Genomic DNA, 18,203 nt, shown 5'->3' with positions numbered 1-18,203 from the left:
GCCTTAAACTGTAAGAAAAATAGAGAGGACAAGATTTTGCTGAATTTTCAAGGTTTGATATATGCAATTTAAAGAGGATTGGAATTGAATATCAGATGGTGTTTGGGAGTTTCAGTTTCAATTCCCATTCTCTTATTGTGTGTGATTAATCCATTGATTTGGGAGTTGAAAATCTTATCCTCTAAATGCATATATATTGTGAAATCAATTTTCTCTTAGTTGGCATAATACAGAAACTACTTGACTTTGGATTTCAATGTCAACTTTCTTTGTTGGTGATATTATTTGTGAGAATCTTATCCTCTTAAATTACACAAATCATGAAATCAATTTTCTCTTTAGTTGGCATTAATATATGAAAAATTACTAGACTTGCATGTCTAAGTCATTGTAGTGAGAACTAATTTGGAAATTTTTGGCATATATTAATTAGTGGGTGCAAGTTCAAGAACAGAAATTCAAGAGTTAATTGGAAAGGTAATGAGTGTCTCGGAAATTATTGGGAAAAATATCAAATATGAATTTCTTGGAGCAAAAGCAGTGCATGTTGGGGAAGAAGGGGAAAGAAAAAATACATTAATGTTTATTCAATAATAAATATTTACAGAGCATAATTCCAGAAATGCACATATACACAAGGTAAAATATGGGGTAATTTTTTTTTTTTTTAAATATTATCTGGAAAATTAATACTAATACATTGTTGAGGGAAGTTATGCATAAAATTAGCAAGTAATTACTACTTAAACTTTATTATCATTATAACTATTAGTTAAAGGATATATATATAGGTGTAAAGGGCATGGTGTTGCCAGCCACACAAGACCTTAAAGGCTCATTTAGCAGCAACGTACGTACATAGGCTTTAGAGAAGAATGTCAAAGCTTAATACCACAAAAACACACGCACACAAAACAAAAGCTATGAATAATTCATGCATTAGAAATACCATATCCAAACCATCAAATACTACTTTCCCACAACTTTCTCCGAACAGTTTCATGCTAATCAAATGAACACTAAAAATGTTAGAATTTAAAATCAGGGGAGAATTGTTGAAATTAAGTGCCAAATAGATGTTTGTCCCTAATGAATTTAAAATATCACAGCGACATTAACAACCAAGTATGAATTTTATGTTTTCATTCCCTGTCTTGTCCAAAATGCACATTTGGGCCTATTGGTAATGTTTTCTGTTTACCGACTCTTTTCGCGTCTTTTGGGCCCAAAGAGCCCAGGTCTATTTTGTAATTTCCAACACTCCACATACTCATTCTGTATATCTGTCATACATTATAACATCCAAGAAAATGCTCAAATGTTGAACACCTCAGCTCCAGACTACGAAATATAAATTAAATATATAATTATTTATTTGGATAAAATCTTGATCATAGTTTAGAATCAATATTAACCGAACAAAAACAGGTGATCATTTTTTAAATATTCAACATTATCCCCTAGATATGATTTCTTATTAATAGACATATTATAAATATATGTAATTTACAGCTCACTTGAAAAATCACAAAATATGCACGACCCATGATTATATAAATATGTATATCGTTTTTCTTAATATTAGTGATGATGCGACCATAAATACTTGTTTCTAAACGTGCAAACGTTTTGCAAAGATATGCTGCTACATCATAATTTTTGGGGCTTCCTATATGGTCCCTTAAATCAAAGAGTTGAGCCCTAGCTTATTGATAATGCAAGATGGAGTGATGATGCAACAATATCTTGCCTAGTTAGACATGATCAATGGAGAATTCATCAATTTTTTCGACCTTTGGTTCCAACCATTGATGGTATTGACCTACTTCCACACATTCATGGTGATTGTGATGACAGAGTCATTTGAACTTTACCTCACTCGGGTGTGATTAATCTTAAGCATACATACAATGCATGCCTTGATCCAGCTCCTCTTTCCCCCTGGATTACAAACGTTTGGTTCCCTAATTTTGTTCCAAGACATGCTTTCATCACTTGGTTTGTTAAGATCAAACCACCACATAATATTCCTCCATTATTGATTTCCTAATATATATTATACCAAGGGAATTCACTGTTAATCCCTCGGATCAAGGGATATGATGTTGTATATATATGTTCATTGCACATAATAGAATATACAGAATTCTTCTCACATTATATTTTTCTCATGGTATCAGAGCGACAACACTCTTGGTAATCTACATCGTTTGCTCATTTCAGCAAACCCCTACTGATTCCGTTGCTCTTTTGTCTATTCCGACAAAAGAATCAACAAGTCATAACAGAATCATCCAGGCAATGAAGGAGAATACATCGATTGGATCTAAGCATGAAGATCCAAATAATCTTTTGTATCTCCATCACTCTGACCATCCAGGAGTAGTCTTAGTAACTTAACCCTTAACCGAAGGCAATTATAGTACATGGAGGCGTGCTATGGTTATGGCTTGGAGTGCACCAACGCATAAAGATGTGCAAAAGATAGTGAATGTGCAATGTAGCCAAGTTTTACATTTATAAATGCCACTACTACCATTAACTAAAAATATAGCAAGGATGACTAGGGATTGTCCCAAGTGATTGAAGGGCTACTAGTAATGGAATAATGCTTAGGGTTAGTGGGTCGAGTGATCAAAGGTAGGTTGTTTGGTTGATTAAACTACAATTAAGATTAAACAAAATCAATATAAAACAAGTAATTAAAGGATAGAGAAAACAAAAGAGAGAGATCTTGGGACTTAGAGATCACCATTAAGCATCACCTTTCTATACACTCAATTCACAATTAATGAGGGGGAAAACATATGTTGCAACAATAATAAGTGTGTGTGGTTGTTTTTACAAGCATTGATGACCAATTAAGTATATATTGTCTAAACAATACAATGAATAACACAATACATAAAACTTGTCATTAATCATTCTTTAAGCTCACAATCCAAACACATCACATAATTAGAGAAATATACTACTTGCATTCATAAGTATGAAACATCAAACAACAAGTATGGATTGTCCTCCCATTTAACAACTAAGATAGCTACACTACATCTAAGCTAATGCCATGGAAATTAAACTAATCAGATTAAGAGAGAGGCACAATCTATCAAGAAATGAGTATGAACCATCAAATAAATCATAAGAGCATTCTATTAAGCACTATGTCTTAACAATCTCTAGATCTATAGCATCAACACACGTAGACATGCATCAACAACACAAGAGATAGAGATAAATACATGAACATCTATCCTAGCATACATAAACATATGGATAGAATGAAATGATCAATTGGAAGAATTAAACCACACATATCATTGAATAAACAAGATCTATGTATATAAATATGTCAAAACATGTATTACAATACAAATCCCCTCAAAAATACATAAATTAAGGAAAAGAAAGCATGCTTAGGTTTAACTCTAGGCATAAGAAGATGTCTAGCCACTTATGAATGGTGTCCTCCAACCCTCAAGGGCTATCTCCATGGTAGAAGTGCTCTTCTTCTTGAGGAAGATGGACAACCTCTCAAGAATGTCTTTAGCCTCCTCTTCTCTTTTCTTCCTCTCTAAGAATTGTATCTAAGACTATCAAAAACTATATGTAAAAGTGGCTCATATTCCTTATATAGGTAGCTCAAATGTCACACCCAATGGATTAGGCTCGTACACAAGGGCTCCTCCAACGATTGCACAATGAGACAACTTTTAATGAGCTGGAGATATATTTTTTTCGGATTTGAGAGGGTTCGATCGATCGAACCTGTGCTGTGATCGATCAAACATGGCTGAGATCTATCAAACTTTGGCTGGATCAATCCTCCCATGGCGGCGCCTTTTTGGATAAGGACAAATCTGAGATATTTTGGGGAATGAGACAAAAGTGGTAGGTAGGGTGGTACAACAGGATAAGATGGAATCTTTTCGATCGATTTGAGAATTGTTGGATCAATCGAACTTTATAGGATCTTTGGATAAGGACAAAAGAGCTTGGATCTATCTTGGAGAGTCTAAATCGATGAACTTTCGATCGATCGGAGTGTTCTTGAGATCGATCGAACCTGCTGAATTTCCACACTTTGCTTCAATCTGCTTCCACTTTGCTCCTTTCTTCCATCCAACTTGAGTTAGCTTCTTTTAAGCTCTTATTTGGTAGAATTGGCTTATTTTGGGGATAAGCACCTAAAAAGGGTGATAACACGAAATTAGTCTAAAACGGGAAAGTAAGATAGATAAAGGTCCTAGAATACCTAAGCTTAAGGGGTTTAAATGCGCACTTTTCAGCGCTCATCACACCCCCAAACTTAAATATTGCTAGTCCCCTAATAATGAACTACAAAGTAAAGAAATGAAATGAACAACTATACAAATATGAATCTAGAAAGTAATAAATGGATAACGCCACTTTCGTAGGGAACACGATTGCATTTAGCGTATGCAACAAGCCTTTTAGACCCCTAGGTTACCCCTAGTGGACAAGTGAAGTCTCGTGAGGGTTTTCAGAAATGATACCCATAAACATTAAGCTCGTTCTCACAAAAGAGGTACCAATATTACAAACAAGTATTGGGAGAAAACTACCTCAAGTATACAAATTTTCAACCATTTTCAAGCAATCTCCCAAAATTTCAATATCAAATAAGGAAATATGGTCCTCCACACATCAAGAAAATGATCATGCAAATCAAAACAACACTAGAATCCTTTTTGAGTGGACCGACATCAAATACATTGCTATCTTAGCCAACTAGAAAAATGACCACATCCTTACCCTCAAACTAGTACACAAATCTAGTACCGATCATCAAGACAAAGAGTAGACATTTTATTAAAGCTTCATTGTTCTAGGTACGCTTATTCTTTCACTCGATTTTTTTTTTTTTTTTAATTCTAAGGATCAAAGATGGAAGCATAGTGCAATATGTTGATCTATTAAGCTTTCTAACGATCCATGAGGTCGAGCGTTAGGTCAATGATTCCCAAACCAGACAGCTTTAGGGCACTAGGTGTTCAAACACCTCTAAGGACTTACAAGCTCAAATCAACTAGGCTTTAAATAAAAAATAAAAACCTCCATCTAATCATTTCCTACTTCTCACCTTTTGGGAGAAGTCCTCACTTTTTTATTTACTTTTGCAACTTTCTTTTTTTCTTTTTTTTTTCATTTTTTTTTTTTTTTTTTTTTTTTTCAAGTTCAATTATTAACCTAGAGTTTGGGCCCTCCACCTTTCGGCGCGAGAAATTCAGTGTTTGATGGGGCTAGAATCCCAGCTACTCAATAAAAAGAGTTTGTTATCCACTTTTATCAAAATGAAAGCTTTCAATGCACTACTAGCCCAATTAGGATATAACTAATTCAATAATCAACAAAGCATGTACCCTACAAATGAATACTAGTGTGCACATGTGCTAGTGTAGAATCCTAGAGTGAATCTCAAAACAATCACAAAATCAGGATGATGTGGACCACAAGTGTAAGCAAGATATAAATCTTTCGAAAAATTTACTCCTAAATGGCATCCAAAAGGCATACAAGGAGTATTGAACTCTCAAGTCAAGCAATTTTTAAATTTTAAGTAATATAGTTCTCAAAAGATCAAAATCATTACTAAAATGGATCTCCAATCTCAATTATGCATTTAAAGTTTAACTTAAGTAGAATGCAACAAAGACACCTTACCCCCAAACTTAAACCGCACATTATCCTCAATGTGCAATGAAAACAATGGAAAAGATGGAAAGAGTATACCGTGGTGGCAAAAATATGAAGCCCGGTAATGATCCAATTCGAAAGACGTATCCCACAAACTTGGAATCAATAACCTAAACTCACATCAAATATCATATGGGATAAGAATAATCAAATCATGCATTTTAAGGCAATACAACACAAGATGAAAGAGAGAGATGAGATCAAGCCCAATAGAAAATATGAAAGTAATATGACTACACATAAGGGCACAATGGTGAAATATTATATAATTTTTTTTTTTTTTAAAACAAGATTAAATAATATGTAAGAAAATATGAACAATGATTGCTAAGTTTAACGTCTCTAGCTAGATAGAATGCTACTTTAAAAGATTTGAAAAATATATATATATTGGAAAGCTCAGATCGATCGAACTTAGATCAATCTAATTTTCGATCGATCGAAATGATGAAATCCTACAGAAAAGTTCACACGATGCACAGAGAGGTGAAATATGCATGGATTTAAAAAATTTCTAAGTATGGAACTGAGATTGATCGAAGAGAATGTTCGATCGATCTTGAATCACTCAGATCGATCTAGGATGAAATTCGATTGATACACACAGAGAGCTGATTTATGCAGGAAATTTCAAATCGATGGAACAGAGCAATGATTGGATGCAGGGATGGATGTTCGATCGATCGAACCTCATTTGAGATCGATCAAACATGCAAGAATATACAGAAAATTGAGCTGTCTCCTGAGACCAATGAATGTATCACTATATCTCTTCATAGACCGGATCTACCAAAAGGGTAGCTTCCATATGTCTTTGAAAAACTTATCCTTCAATATAGGGTTTCAACCTTTGCCCATCGAGTATTAATTATTTATTTATTAGTTTTACATTTTCTTATCGTAAGATTGGATATGCTTCCAAATATGGTAATTATGCATCATTTATGGGATTTAACGAGAAAACGTCAAACATCATCCATTTGATAAGGTGCCACCATTATGGGAACCACCACATTGAGTAAATAAGATCTAATAGTCAGAACGACTTCAATAGCAATTAGATACTTAAAATTTTAAATTAAAACTATGTTTTTTTTTTTTTATTAGTTTGTGATATTCATCCGACTTGAAATTTGAATTTTGTCCTATTCAGAGGGATCCTGTCCTGTATGGCTCCGATGAAATTAGATACTTAATATTTAAATTAGTATTGTGTATTTTTTTCAGCTTATGATAGTGGCCCGATTCATCGGACATTGAAATTTTATTCTATCATATTTGGAGGGATATATCATGTCCCGATCACCAAATAACGGGTATTAATTAATCATTTATTAGTTTTACACTTTTTCTTGATCATAAGATTAAATTTGCTTCCAAATATGGTAATTATGCATCATTTATAGGATTTGATGAAAATATGTTGAATATCATCCATTTGATAAGGTGTCACTATTATAGGACCCACCTCATTGAGTAAATAAGATCGGATAGACAGAACTATCCGTAGTACGACTCAAATGACAATTAGATACTTAATGATTTACGTTACTTCTATGTATTTTATTAGCTCATGATGTGGTCATCGTACATGGTAATTGGATTATGTCCTGTTTGGAGGGATCCTATCATGCACGGCTCAGATGACAATTAGATACCTAATGTTTTAAGTTAGTACTGTGTATTTTATCAGCTCATAATAATGGATTCATAATACATGGAAATTGGATTCTAAACTATTTGGAGGGATCCTGTCCTGCACACCATATGACATCATTTTAGTAAATAGGCACAGAGCCTAACGCAGGAGGCTTCATGATGTACACCAAAACCACGTATTGGTGCACAATACCATGCATAGGTGTTAAAGTTATTGTACTTGAGTAACAAGTTTTTCTTAATATGACTGATTGAGTGTTACCATATTTTTCTTTTGACTTTCTTTGAAGTATTTCCTTTATAATCATATTCTTGTAAAGTAAGAATACTTGTAAAGCAAGTATTTACTATTCTTTGTTTACGACTCTTTTCTAACTTACCTACAAATAGAGGTGTGTATTTATAAAAACGATTAAGACAATTCATAATAAAAAGTGATGTAGCCCTTTGAGCTTTGTATGTCATGGATATAAGCCCTAGTGGTTAAACAACATTATATTCACGTGTTATTTTATCTTATTCCTCTCTTCAACTTTTTATATATTTTAACATGGTATCAGAGCAGGTTTGTTGTACCCTACTCTAGATCATTTTTCCGTACAATTCATCTTGATTGATTTTCTCTCCATTATCAAATTGTTAGGCAAAAAAATTATTGATTTTTTGCCATCATTTTGCACATTGCATCATTCATGCATTTTTTCTTCATGTCAACTGAATAATGACATCTTCAAAGGAGTCTCTCCCTGACGATATCATCAGGGGAAGCCTCTACACCAAATATCATTATATATTTTCATCTTATTATCACTGCAGAGTTATTTTTGTATGCTTAAATGTATATTGTTGGCTATATGCCGAATTTATGATGAAGTGCTCAGAATCATGTTTTTTACTCTTGCAGACCCTATGTTCACTTGTGTATATCTTCACCAAATCGTTGGAAAAATATCTGTTTTATGATTTGATATGCAAGTTGGACATTATTTTTATACACGTTCCACATTGAGGGGGAGTTTTAAAGTTACTATACTTGAATAACAAGTTTTTTCTAATAGGATTGATTGATTGTTACCATATTTGTATTTTGACTTTCTTTGAAGTCTTTCATTTATAATCATATTCTTGTAAAGTAAGAATACTTGTAAAGCAAGTCTTTACTATTCTTTGTTTACGACTCTTGTCTAAGTAACCTATAAATAGAGGTGTGTATTTGTAAACACGATTAAGAAAGTTCATAATAAAAAGTGATGCAATCCTTTGGGCTTTGTGTGTCGTGGATGTAAGCCCTAGTGTTTGAACCACATTATATTCACTTGTTGTTCTATCGTATTCCTCTTTTTAACTTTTTATATATTTTAACAATAGGATCCCTTTGAACTAATAGGAGGAATACTAGTATTTTTTTTTTTTTTTTTTTCATCCTTAGGCCTAGCTGGTTGTAGAAATAAAAAGTATATGCAAGATATATAAATCTTATTATTATTATTGTTAAAATACAATATTAATTCTTTGTGATAGTCGACAACCATGAGACAATGTTTGTGCTTCATAGTCGGGTTGAATTTTTTCGCAATTGCATAATATTACTCTTAGAAAAATGACAAGTAGTTGAATTTTTTCGCATTGAATAACATTACTCTTAGAAAAATGATAAGTAGTGTGAGAGTCAGACACATCCGTCATTTAATGTGAGTGGGGGATAATGATGTCCCACTCACATAAATGTTATTAATATTGTTAGGGGAGAAATGTTATTAATATTGTTAAGGGAGAAGTCGAGCCTATATATTTGTTTTTTTTTTTTTTTTTTTAATCAAAAAATTTATATAAAATATCATAAACTATCCATAGTTGTTAGCATACACTTGCGCACAAGTATATACTTATATAAAATATTATAAGCTATCCATAGTTGTTAGCATACACTTGCGCGCAAACATATTCTTGCATCCTATATTAATCGTCCACTTTTGCTACTAAAACTTTTTAAGAGGATAAATAATTAATGCATTGTCTCATTTTAAAATTACAAGTTTTGAAATTTTTAAAAATTTATAGAAAAATAGTATTATGGGATAATTCCAAAACAATTGTGTTTTGGTGGTCAAATGCCAAAAAGGTGGAGTCAAAACTCAAGTTTTTCAAATTAATGGAGTTTTATCAAATGCTGACTTGGACATGAAAATTTATTGTAGATTTTCTTTGGATTCCCAAATTGCCCATCCTATTATTGTTGTGAAATTATACAACTACCCCTTACCAACTTTACTAATTAAATTCACAATTATATATCTATATCTGGCCATTACATATCACCCTTTCTCTTTGATTTTTATTACTTTTGTTTATATTTTTTTTCCCTGAATGTGTGATTTTTATTCAACAAATAAAACAAATAAACTACATGAAAAAAAACCTTAGAAATAGGACCAAATGAACATAAATAGGAAGAATTAAAAAAATGTAATAAAATTAGTAATATAAACTATAATGAAATCATCAAATAATCAGAACATAGACACACAATAGTAATGAATTTTCATCATAAAAAAGGACAGCTGACAATTAAAATTAATAGGACAATTTTTTTTTTTTTTTTTTTATTACAACTAATAGGGCAGTTTGAAACAAGCAATTAGGCATTCCCAAAAATCTAATTGGACAAATAGCTCGCCAATGTTGAATCAGCTCATGAATGGCGTGCCTGATGAATAGTTGTTCCCCTACCAAATTCGTACTTCTAGTCAATTTTTCACTTATAATATATATATATATATATACACTCCCATCAATTTCTCATTGAAATTTCAATTCCTTTTTAGTATATAGTTGCAGTTACATATATATATATATATATTTAGTCTTATAATATTGTCATACTTTTACCTATTATTTTGATATATTTGTGATATGTAGAACTTTTTTCCAAAGAATCCTCTAGGGAATCAAGAACAATTTGTATATGATTTGCCAATCTAAGAGAGATGAAGAGAGAGAGAGAGAGGGTAATCAATTGAATGGGTGGTTGGGTTATTTTGCAATCCGCAGTTTAGGAATTAAAAGAAGATTTACAGGAAATTTTCATGTCCATGTTAGCATTTCATAATTCTCCATTAATTTGAAAAACTTGAATTTGACTTCATTTTTTTAATATTAGACTACTAAAATACCATTTTTTTTAAATTATATTTTGACTTTTTAAATAGGACAATTAATATGAAACATCCCTAAATAGAAAAACTGACTACTAAAAAAAAATATTTTTTTTTTTGAGTCAAACCAATATCTCTCATCATGCTTTAAATATGTTCTGTACTTGGACTTATTGGATAATATGGGTTATTTTTGTCATATAGGAGTAGAGCGAGTAATTACAATTCTGGCCCGAGCGGGAATAGAATCCTCTATTAAGAATTGAGCATTATTGTAATTAATTAAATAAATCATTATACCATATGTTTAACCAGATATTTTAATATGTTCTGTACTTGGACTTGTTGGATAATTGGGGTTATTTTTGTCATATAGAAGTAAAGCGAGTAATTACAATTCTGGCCCGAGCGGGAATAGAATCCTCTATTAAGAATTGAGCATTATTGTAATTAATTAAATAAATCATTATACCGTATGTTTAACCAGATATTTACGTCTAACGACTATGTGTAAGTAACAAGTGTGAGTACGTCTGCAAGTTTGACAGCAATTAATTTCCGTAGAAAAGAAAAAGAAAATAAAATTGAGAGCAATTAGTACCAAAATTTAAAATTTTGATTTGAAACCCTGTGCAGTAGTAGTAGTAGGTTAGGTGAGTAGTACAGTTCTAGGTGAGTGCCAGTACAAGAAATGATAAAGTATAATATATGTATAATATAAATAATATATATATGTATTAACAATGAAAAATATCTTGCGTGTGTTTGCAAGTTCTTGTTGTGGAACTTATGGTCCATCAGTTTAATTTTGTGGGAAATAATTCTTAGAAAAAAAAAATCAGTGATAAGGATGCTAAATCCTTGATCTGTGAGGATAGACTATTAAAAGTGTGCACAATAAGATTTTGAAAACCAAACTAAAAAAATTTAAAGCACTTATGATGAAAATGCTTGTTTTAACCTTCATACTTTATAGGATAATGATCCGGAACTTTCATTAATTTATGTGAATGAATTATTAAGTCATTAATATTCTTGATATAATGATGACATTAGTCCTTAGTTACATACTTAAAAATTATTCCGACATAATTAATATTAATAGTTTTATTTTGCTTGGAAAGTCACGATTAAGGTAACAACTTTTTTGTTTTTTTTTTGTTTGAAATATATTCAGTCATACATTTATGATTGGAATAGAGATTATATATCATATTGGTGAGTAGAAAATATTCTTTTTTCTATAAAAATATATAAAAGAAAATATATTTTGTTATTGAGACTGATGTAGGGCAAAAAAAAACATATGTATTTTCATCTCTAGTCATGCATATTGATTTGCTTAATTAATTGGCTTTCCGTACTCAATAGTTGCTTAGTTGCATTAGTTTCCAATTTCCTCAATGTAGTTTTTCTTCCTTTCAAAAAAATTGTAGTTTATGAAAAAAAAATTAATAATATCAAAAGCATATTATAAATATATATATAATAGTGTATATCTATCTGTGGATTGACTTGTGGTTTCAACTTATGTCCCTTGGATTCTTATTGGTGGTATACCATCACAGGATTCAGGGCAAGAATACTAGAAGAAATTTTACTTTCAACCGTGGTGGAGAAATCATTTTGAGACGGCAATCAGTTGTGTTGAGCTGTATCCGTCATAAAAAATATACAATACCTTTTACGAAGGGCTATGTCTCTGGTAGAAAGTGAACTTTGTATAATGAGAATGCAGCTAACCTTTAATATATTAACTCAAATTGGTGAATTTCTCAACCCAAAAAATGGTGAATTAATTTTTTTTCTCTAAATTAATTAATTTTTTTTCTCTAAATTAATTTTTTTTCTCTGAATTAATGGTGAAAATGAAGAAAGATATATACCATAAAATTGACAAGACCAATACAAAATTAATGCAACACTGTAAGAAAATAGACAAGACAAAATTTTGCTTAATTTTCAAGGTTTAGCATGGAGAATCATACAGGAGAAACATGGGCAATTGAAAGGGGCTTGGAAAAATTTTGAGAAAACACCTTCCGGGATTTTTTTTTTTTTTTTTTGAGAAAATATAACTTTTATCATAATAGAATTGATATTCTGATTCGTCATAATAGAAATAATATATACAGAGTCCTGCTCTGTTTTGTAATAAAAATACAGCAACCTCACGTATGCTTCCAAAATGTACAACAATAACTTCTTTGTCTGAACTTGTTGGATGGCATTAACGAAAACAGTGACGAGTCTAGTGACGCTGGAATTTTTATGTTATTTTTATTTTATATTAAAAAAATAATAATTATAAAATTACCCCAGTTTAACTCCTAAAAAATTCACAAAAGACTTAAAGAAATACTTTCAAATTTCAGAAAGGTCCCATAATTACAAAATTAGAGAGAACAATATTAGGGGTTGATGGAGATTAGGGGTTTGTGTGATTAGTTTAGAAAGAAGCACTAAGGTTTGTTGCGAAGCTATATTTTTCGAATTCATGCATGTCAACTTTTTGGGAACGTCTCATTGATCAAAATTTAGAATCGAGTATTAATTAATCATTGATTAGTGTTACACTTTTTCTGATCTTAATTTCCGATATACTTCTAAATATAGTAATTATGTGTTATTTATGGAATTTGACGAAAAAATGTCGAACATTATCCATTTAATAAGCCGCCACCGTTATGGGACCCACCTCATTAAGTAAATAAGATCTAATAGTCAAAATTGTCCGTACTACGGCTCCGATGACAATGAAATATTTAATAATTTAAGTCAGTACTGTGTATCTTCAGCTCATCGTAGTGGCCGGATTCATGGTACATGAAAAGTGAATTCAGTCTTGTTTGGAGGGGTCCTTTCCTACATACCAACTAACGTCGTTTTGATGCACGTACAGACACAAAGCCTAAAGTGAGTTCAGTGTTAGGGCTCCATGCATATTGTGCACCAAAACCACGTTCTTTTGATGGACAACACCATATATAGGATCCCTCCAAATAGGAGAGAACATGTTTGGTTTGTAACTATGGAAATATTTTTCTATTGAGAACAGAAAATTGTACAAAAAACCCTGCTTGTGAAAACTGTTTTCTAAAAACTTAGTTATAAAAATGTATGTTTTCAGATAACTATAAATAATTGTTCTCTGATAACAGTTTTTAATTTTTTGAATTTTTAAATAATTATTTTCAGAATTACAAACCAATTAAGTTGACCCTGGTCTTTTTGTTTTTAATTTCTACTTTTTTTTTATTTTTTTATTTTTTATTTTTATCATTATTTAAGCCTAAGGTGTTATATAAATAAAGCATATATGCAAGACAAATCCACCATGTGCCAGAGGTCGATTCCACACCCATTGTGTTATAAGGGGGTTTTATTTTTTCTCAATGAATAACATTTCTCTTATTATTGTTATGGGATAAGTCAAGTCTTACACACATGCATATTATTATTATTGCATATAGAATTATCATAAACTATAGGGTTAAATGCAAAAAAAACCCCTGAACTATTGCCATTTAAGCAACAAACCCCCCTGAATTATAAAAAAAATGCAACTAACCCCCTAAACTATGCAATTTTGTTGCAGATGACCCCATTCGGCAAATCTCCGACAAGTCTTGACCGTAACAGTGAATAAGTTGAAAATAAATGACCATAGTGCCCTTATACATGAAATGACAAAAAAAAAAAAAAAAACCCTTAATTGTTAAGGTTACAACCAAATAAGTAATTAATAGGTTATAATGACAGCCAAACACCCCTCAACGGTACGACTTCCGGTCTCGGCACTTTTTTCTATTCAGGTCCCTCTCTCTGAAGATTGCCTATCGTCCCAATAATTTGCTCAATCCCTTTGGTCTCGTATTCAAAATCGAAACCGGTCACTTCAAGTCACCGATTTCGAGCTTCATGACTATGAGTGCTGAGTTCAATCTGATTGGCAACCAAAACCCTAGCTTCTTCATTCACTTCAAGCCTCAGTTCGGCGACTTCTCGATTAAGAAGTCATAATCGTCAGATTTTGTGAAGAACATTAAAGCAAAACCAAACGGCGGAGGTAATCGATATGCCGCTTGTGAAAAGTGGGTACTTGACGGAGAACGGACTGTTCTCCGGCAATAAAATTACGATTTCGCCCTTGAAATCTCAGATGGCGAGTATGACTGGAGTAGGGATGACAACGGGGCGGGTTTGGAGCGGGTTTCCCTAAATCCCACCCCGCCCTTTTTAATTTTTGTCAAGTCCATGCCCGCCCCAAGACCCTCGATGGGTTGAATTTTCATGTCCAGCCCCGCCCCGTTGGGAAATATTGTGCCCCCGTGCTCGCCCCGCTAACAAATTTTTTTCTCCCACTTTTTGAAACTTAAGCTCCTGCTATTTGAATGTGGAAAGCCTGGAAATGGCACAACATAAATGAAATTATGTATCCTAACAAAAAAAAAATAATAACATACACATAACATAATTCAGATAACATAATAAATAAAAATAAAAGTTTAATACAACTAAATCACAAGAAGTTCTAAGCTCCAACTTCCACCATAATCAAAACAAAAGCAAATTTAATACCAAGTTTACGTTTTTATATATATATATATATATATATATATATATATATATAATATTGTTATATGCTTAGCGGGGCGGGGTGGGGCCCCTAGGATATGTATATTGAACCCTTACCTGCCCCGTGATCTGCGACGGGTACAAAATTTGTATTCATGCCCGCCCCAACGGTATAAAAAGTGTTCTCATATCTGTTATTAACGGGGCGGGACGGGGCGGGGCCCCAGCGGGGCAGTAAAATTGACATCCCTAGACTGGAGCTTTATTAAACGGTATGGAGGTGAGTGCGAGGACCGTCTTACCGGTGAGAAAAAGCGTCGTAGCCGTCACCGTAACTGTAGCACCATCACCTTCATACACGTCGCCGTCGCCGCCGCCACAACAGCACCATCACCTCTATACACGAATTCCCCCCAATAGATTTCAGATATATACCTTGTATATATATATGTGTGTGTATGTGATTATATATATATATATATATATATATATATATATATATATATATCTTAGCCGCCGCAAGTCAGCCCATCTCTCCACCACCGTAACCACCGTTTCCTCGCGAACTCTTCTCTCTGCCGTCACTCCATAACGGCCACCATCATCCAAACTAGCCAAGCTCACCGCCGTTCCTCTGTTGCTGTAGATGATGGCAAACACTTCCTCGTTGAAGAAAAACGAATCAACAGTTATTAGGATATCTATTTTCCGTTACCCTTATTTGATCAAACCCTAAACCATGTTCGGCGACCTTCTCCCGTGTACGGCAAAATCTTAATTCCTTAAATTCAATTAACTTTTGGCAAAATCATATTTCCATGGCTGATAATCCTTCTTCCACATTGAGATCTCAATTTTGTGATCACAAAAAAAAAACTGATTCCGGACGGTGACATCGGTTTTGATTCTTCGTCTCTGTCCAGTGATGTCGACGTAACTTCAAGTTCTTCAATCTTTATACCGCAATCAGGTGGATTTGGCCGTCGAACATGGTGGGCAAGGAGAATGTCGCCGCAGATGTAATGCAAATGGGTTTTACAACCTATTAAATTTTTTATCATTTTTGTTATTTATTTTTAATTTTGGCTGACTTTGTTTCTCTTTTTTGTTGGTTTTTAAATTACTAGTTGCCATGTCACCAAAGCTTCAGTTGGTAATCCTCAAAGCTACGTACTTTTAATTGAGGGTAAATGTGTCTTTTCATTTTTCCAACCAAGTTACTTGCCAAAAAGGATTGAAATGCAACAAATTAATAGGTCAGGGGAATTTTTTGTAATTCAAGGAGGTTTGTTGCAATATGACAATAATTCAGAAAATTTTTTTGCATTTAACCCTAAACTATATATATATACATATATATTAAACTGCGGTCCGCACTTTTTTAATACACGCGCGCGCGCAAAGACAAATTTAAAAAATTACTTTTCTTATTAATTTGAAAGAAGCCAGAACAAGACCAGTTTTTAGAGTCAAACGAAAACCCCGTATCATGCTTTAAATATGTTTTGTACTTAAACTCATTAAATTTTTGACTTTAATGTCGAAGAGAGAAGTCACTCGGTGCATTTCTCTCTCTCTCTCTCTCTCTCTCTCTCTCTCTCTCTCCTTCCATTCCTCCCCCAATAGATTTCAACAATCTATGTAAAATAATAATAAAAAAATTAACAATCTTGATGCAAACCTTACAAAGTTTAATTAATGTATAAAGAATATATATATATAGAAGTATAATATTAGTTTTATCATAGTTTATATCTTGTAAAATTGTTTGCATCATTATATATATATATATATATATATATATATATATATATAATTATTCTCTGATTTATTCTCAAAAATAATAGAACTTGTCAGATAAAAAAGTCTACAATTTATAAATCCATTAAAAATGATACTGCAACATGATTAACATTAAAGAAACAGCTATGATATAGCTAATACTGCCATTACAACCAAAGCATATACATGCATGAGAACAACATCAACAACAAGAGATGTGACCAACTTAAATGACTGCAAACAACAACAAAAAGAGAAGAAAAAAAAAATGTGACTAAAAATTACTACAAACAACAACAAAAGAAAAGATATGTCTAGGTTTAACAACACTTTATTCCATCAAATGAAGAAGCTAGCTCGATCAATAGAACCCTGAACCAGAGCCATAGTTGAATCCATAGGGCACCATAGCACCGCCGGACCCCGACGCCTCGCCATCAAACGGTGCAACACTTCCGCCAAAAGAACCTGGCATGGCTGCAAATGGCGATGCAGGCACCGGATGTATGGCTGCAAGTGGCGTTGCAGGCACCGGAGGGTTCAGCGCCCTATTCATTTGCTGTTCAGCCATCCAATTTACAGTCCCCCGAGCGTTCTGCATTGACCCCTCCAAGATCTCAAGCTGTTGCAAGTTAAGATGAATGGGTGGATCAGTCCCCAACCACTGGCTGTGAACATCTTGTTTCACAAGCTGGTTGACAGCCTCACCATGCTGCTTCTCGGATTCGAGTCTATTTTCAGCATTGGTAAGGTTCGTGTTGAGCTCACGGGCGTTGACACCGCGCTGAGCCTCAACAATTTGATTCATGACGTCGCCTGTTGGTGGAGGGTGCCGAGAAAGGTACCTGTCCACCACAGATTCGACGCTAGGGTTTCCGAAAGAGTAGACCTTCTCCCCTGGGGAGAAGACTATTGTGGCCACTTCAGCGCCACAGAGAGTAGAAAGCTCACTGGCCTTCTTGAAGAGACCGGACCGGCGTTTGGAGAAGGTCACTTGGAGCTTACTCTCATTCTCTATCTTCGCCATTTCGATTTTTTGGCGACCCTTACTCCTCCTATCCATGGCTAAGCTAGACTAGAAATGTCTAACCAGACAGAAGAAGAAACCCTAGATTTCTCTATAGTTTTGCTCTAACGCATACCAGGCTTTTATAGAGGATTCTTCGCGTCTTTTGGATGTCAAATTTCCATTATACCCTTTTATTTATCATTACGCGGAGAACTCGTGAGCATTCATTCGTTCTATAGGGGTAAGTGGATATTCCATTAAAATTGTCTCTGAAGATAAGTCTTATGGATCGACATCTCATT

The 18,203-nt window shown here is 33.3% G+C and overlaps 1 protein-coding gene across 1 annotated transcript; it reads right to left on the bottom strand.

Annotated features, from left to right (window-relative positions):
• Positions 1-17,253: 17,253 nt before the first annotated feature.
• LOC132295798 (agamous-like MADS-box protein AGL62) lies at positions 17,254-17,955 on the bottom strand. The gene has a single exon (XM_059794078.1). The coding sequence runs from the start codon at positions 17,953-17,955 to the stop codon at positions 17,254-17,256; it is 702 nt and encodes a 233-aa protein (XP_059650061.1).
• Between the last annotated feature and the right edge of the window lie 248 nt (positions 17,956-18,203).

The sequence above is a fragment of the Cornus florida genome, unplaced genomic scaffold, assembly GCF_030987335.1.
Source record: "Cornus florida cultivar Cherokee Brave unplaced genomic scaffold, ASM3098733v1 CherokeeBrave_3.0.0_Hap2_Chr02, whole genome shotgun sequence".
Taxonomy (NCBI): Eukaryota; Viridiplantae; Streptophyta; class Magnoliopsida; order Cornales; family Cornaceae; genus Cornus; species Cornus florida.
This window is presented reverse-complemented; position numbering and strand designations above follow the sequence as displayed.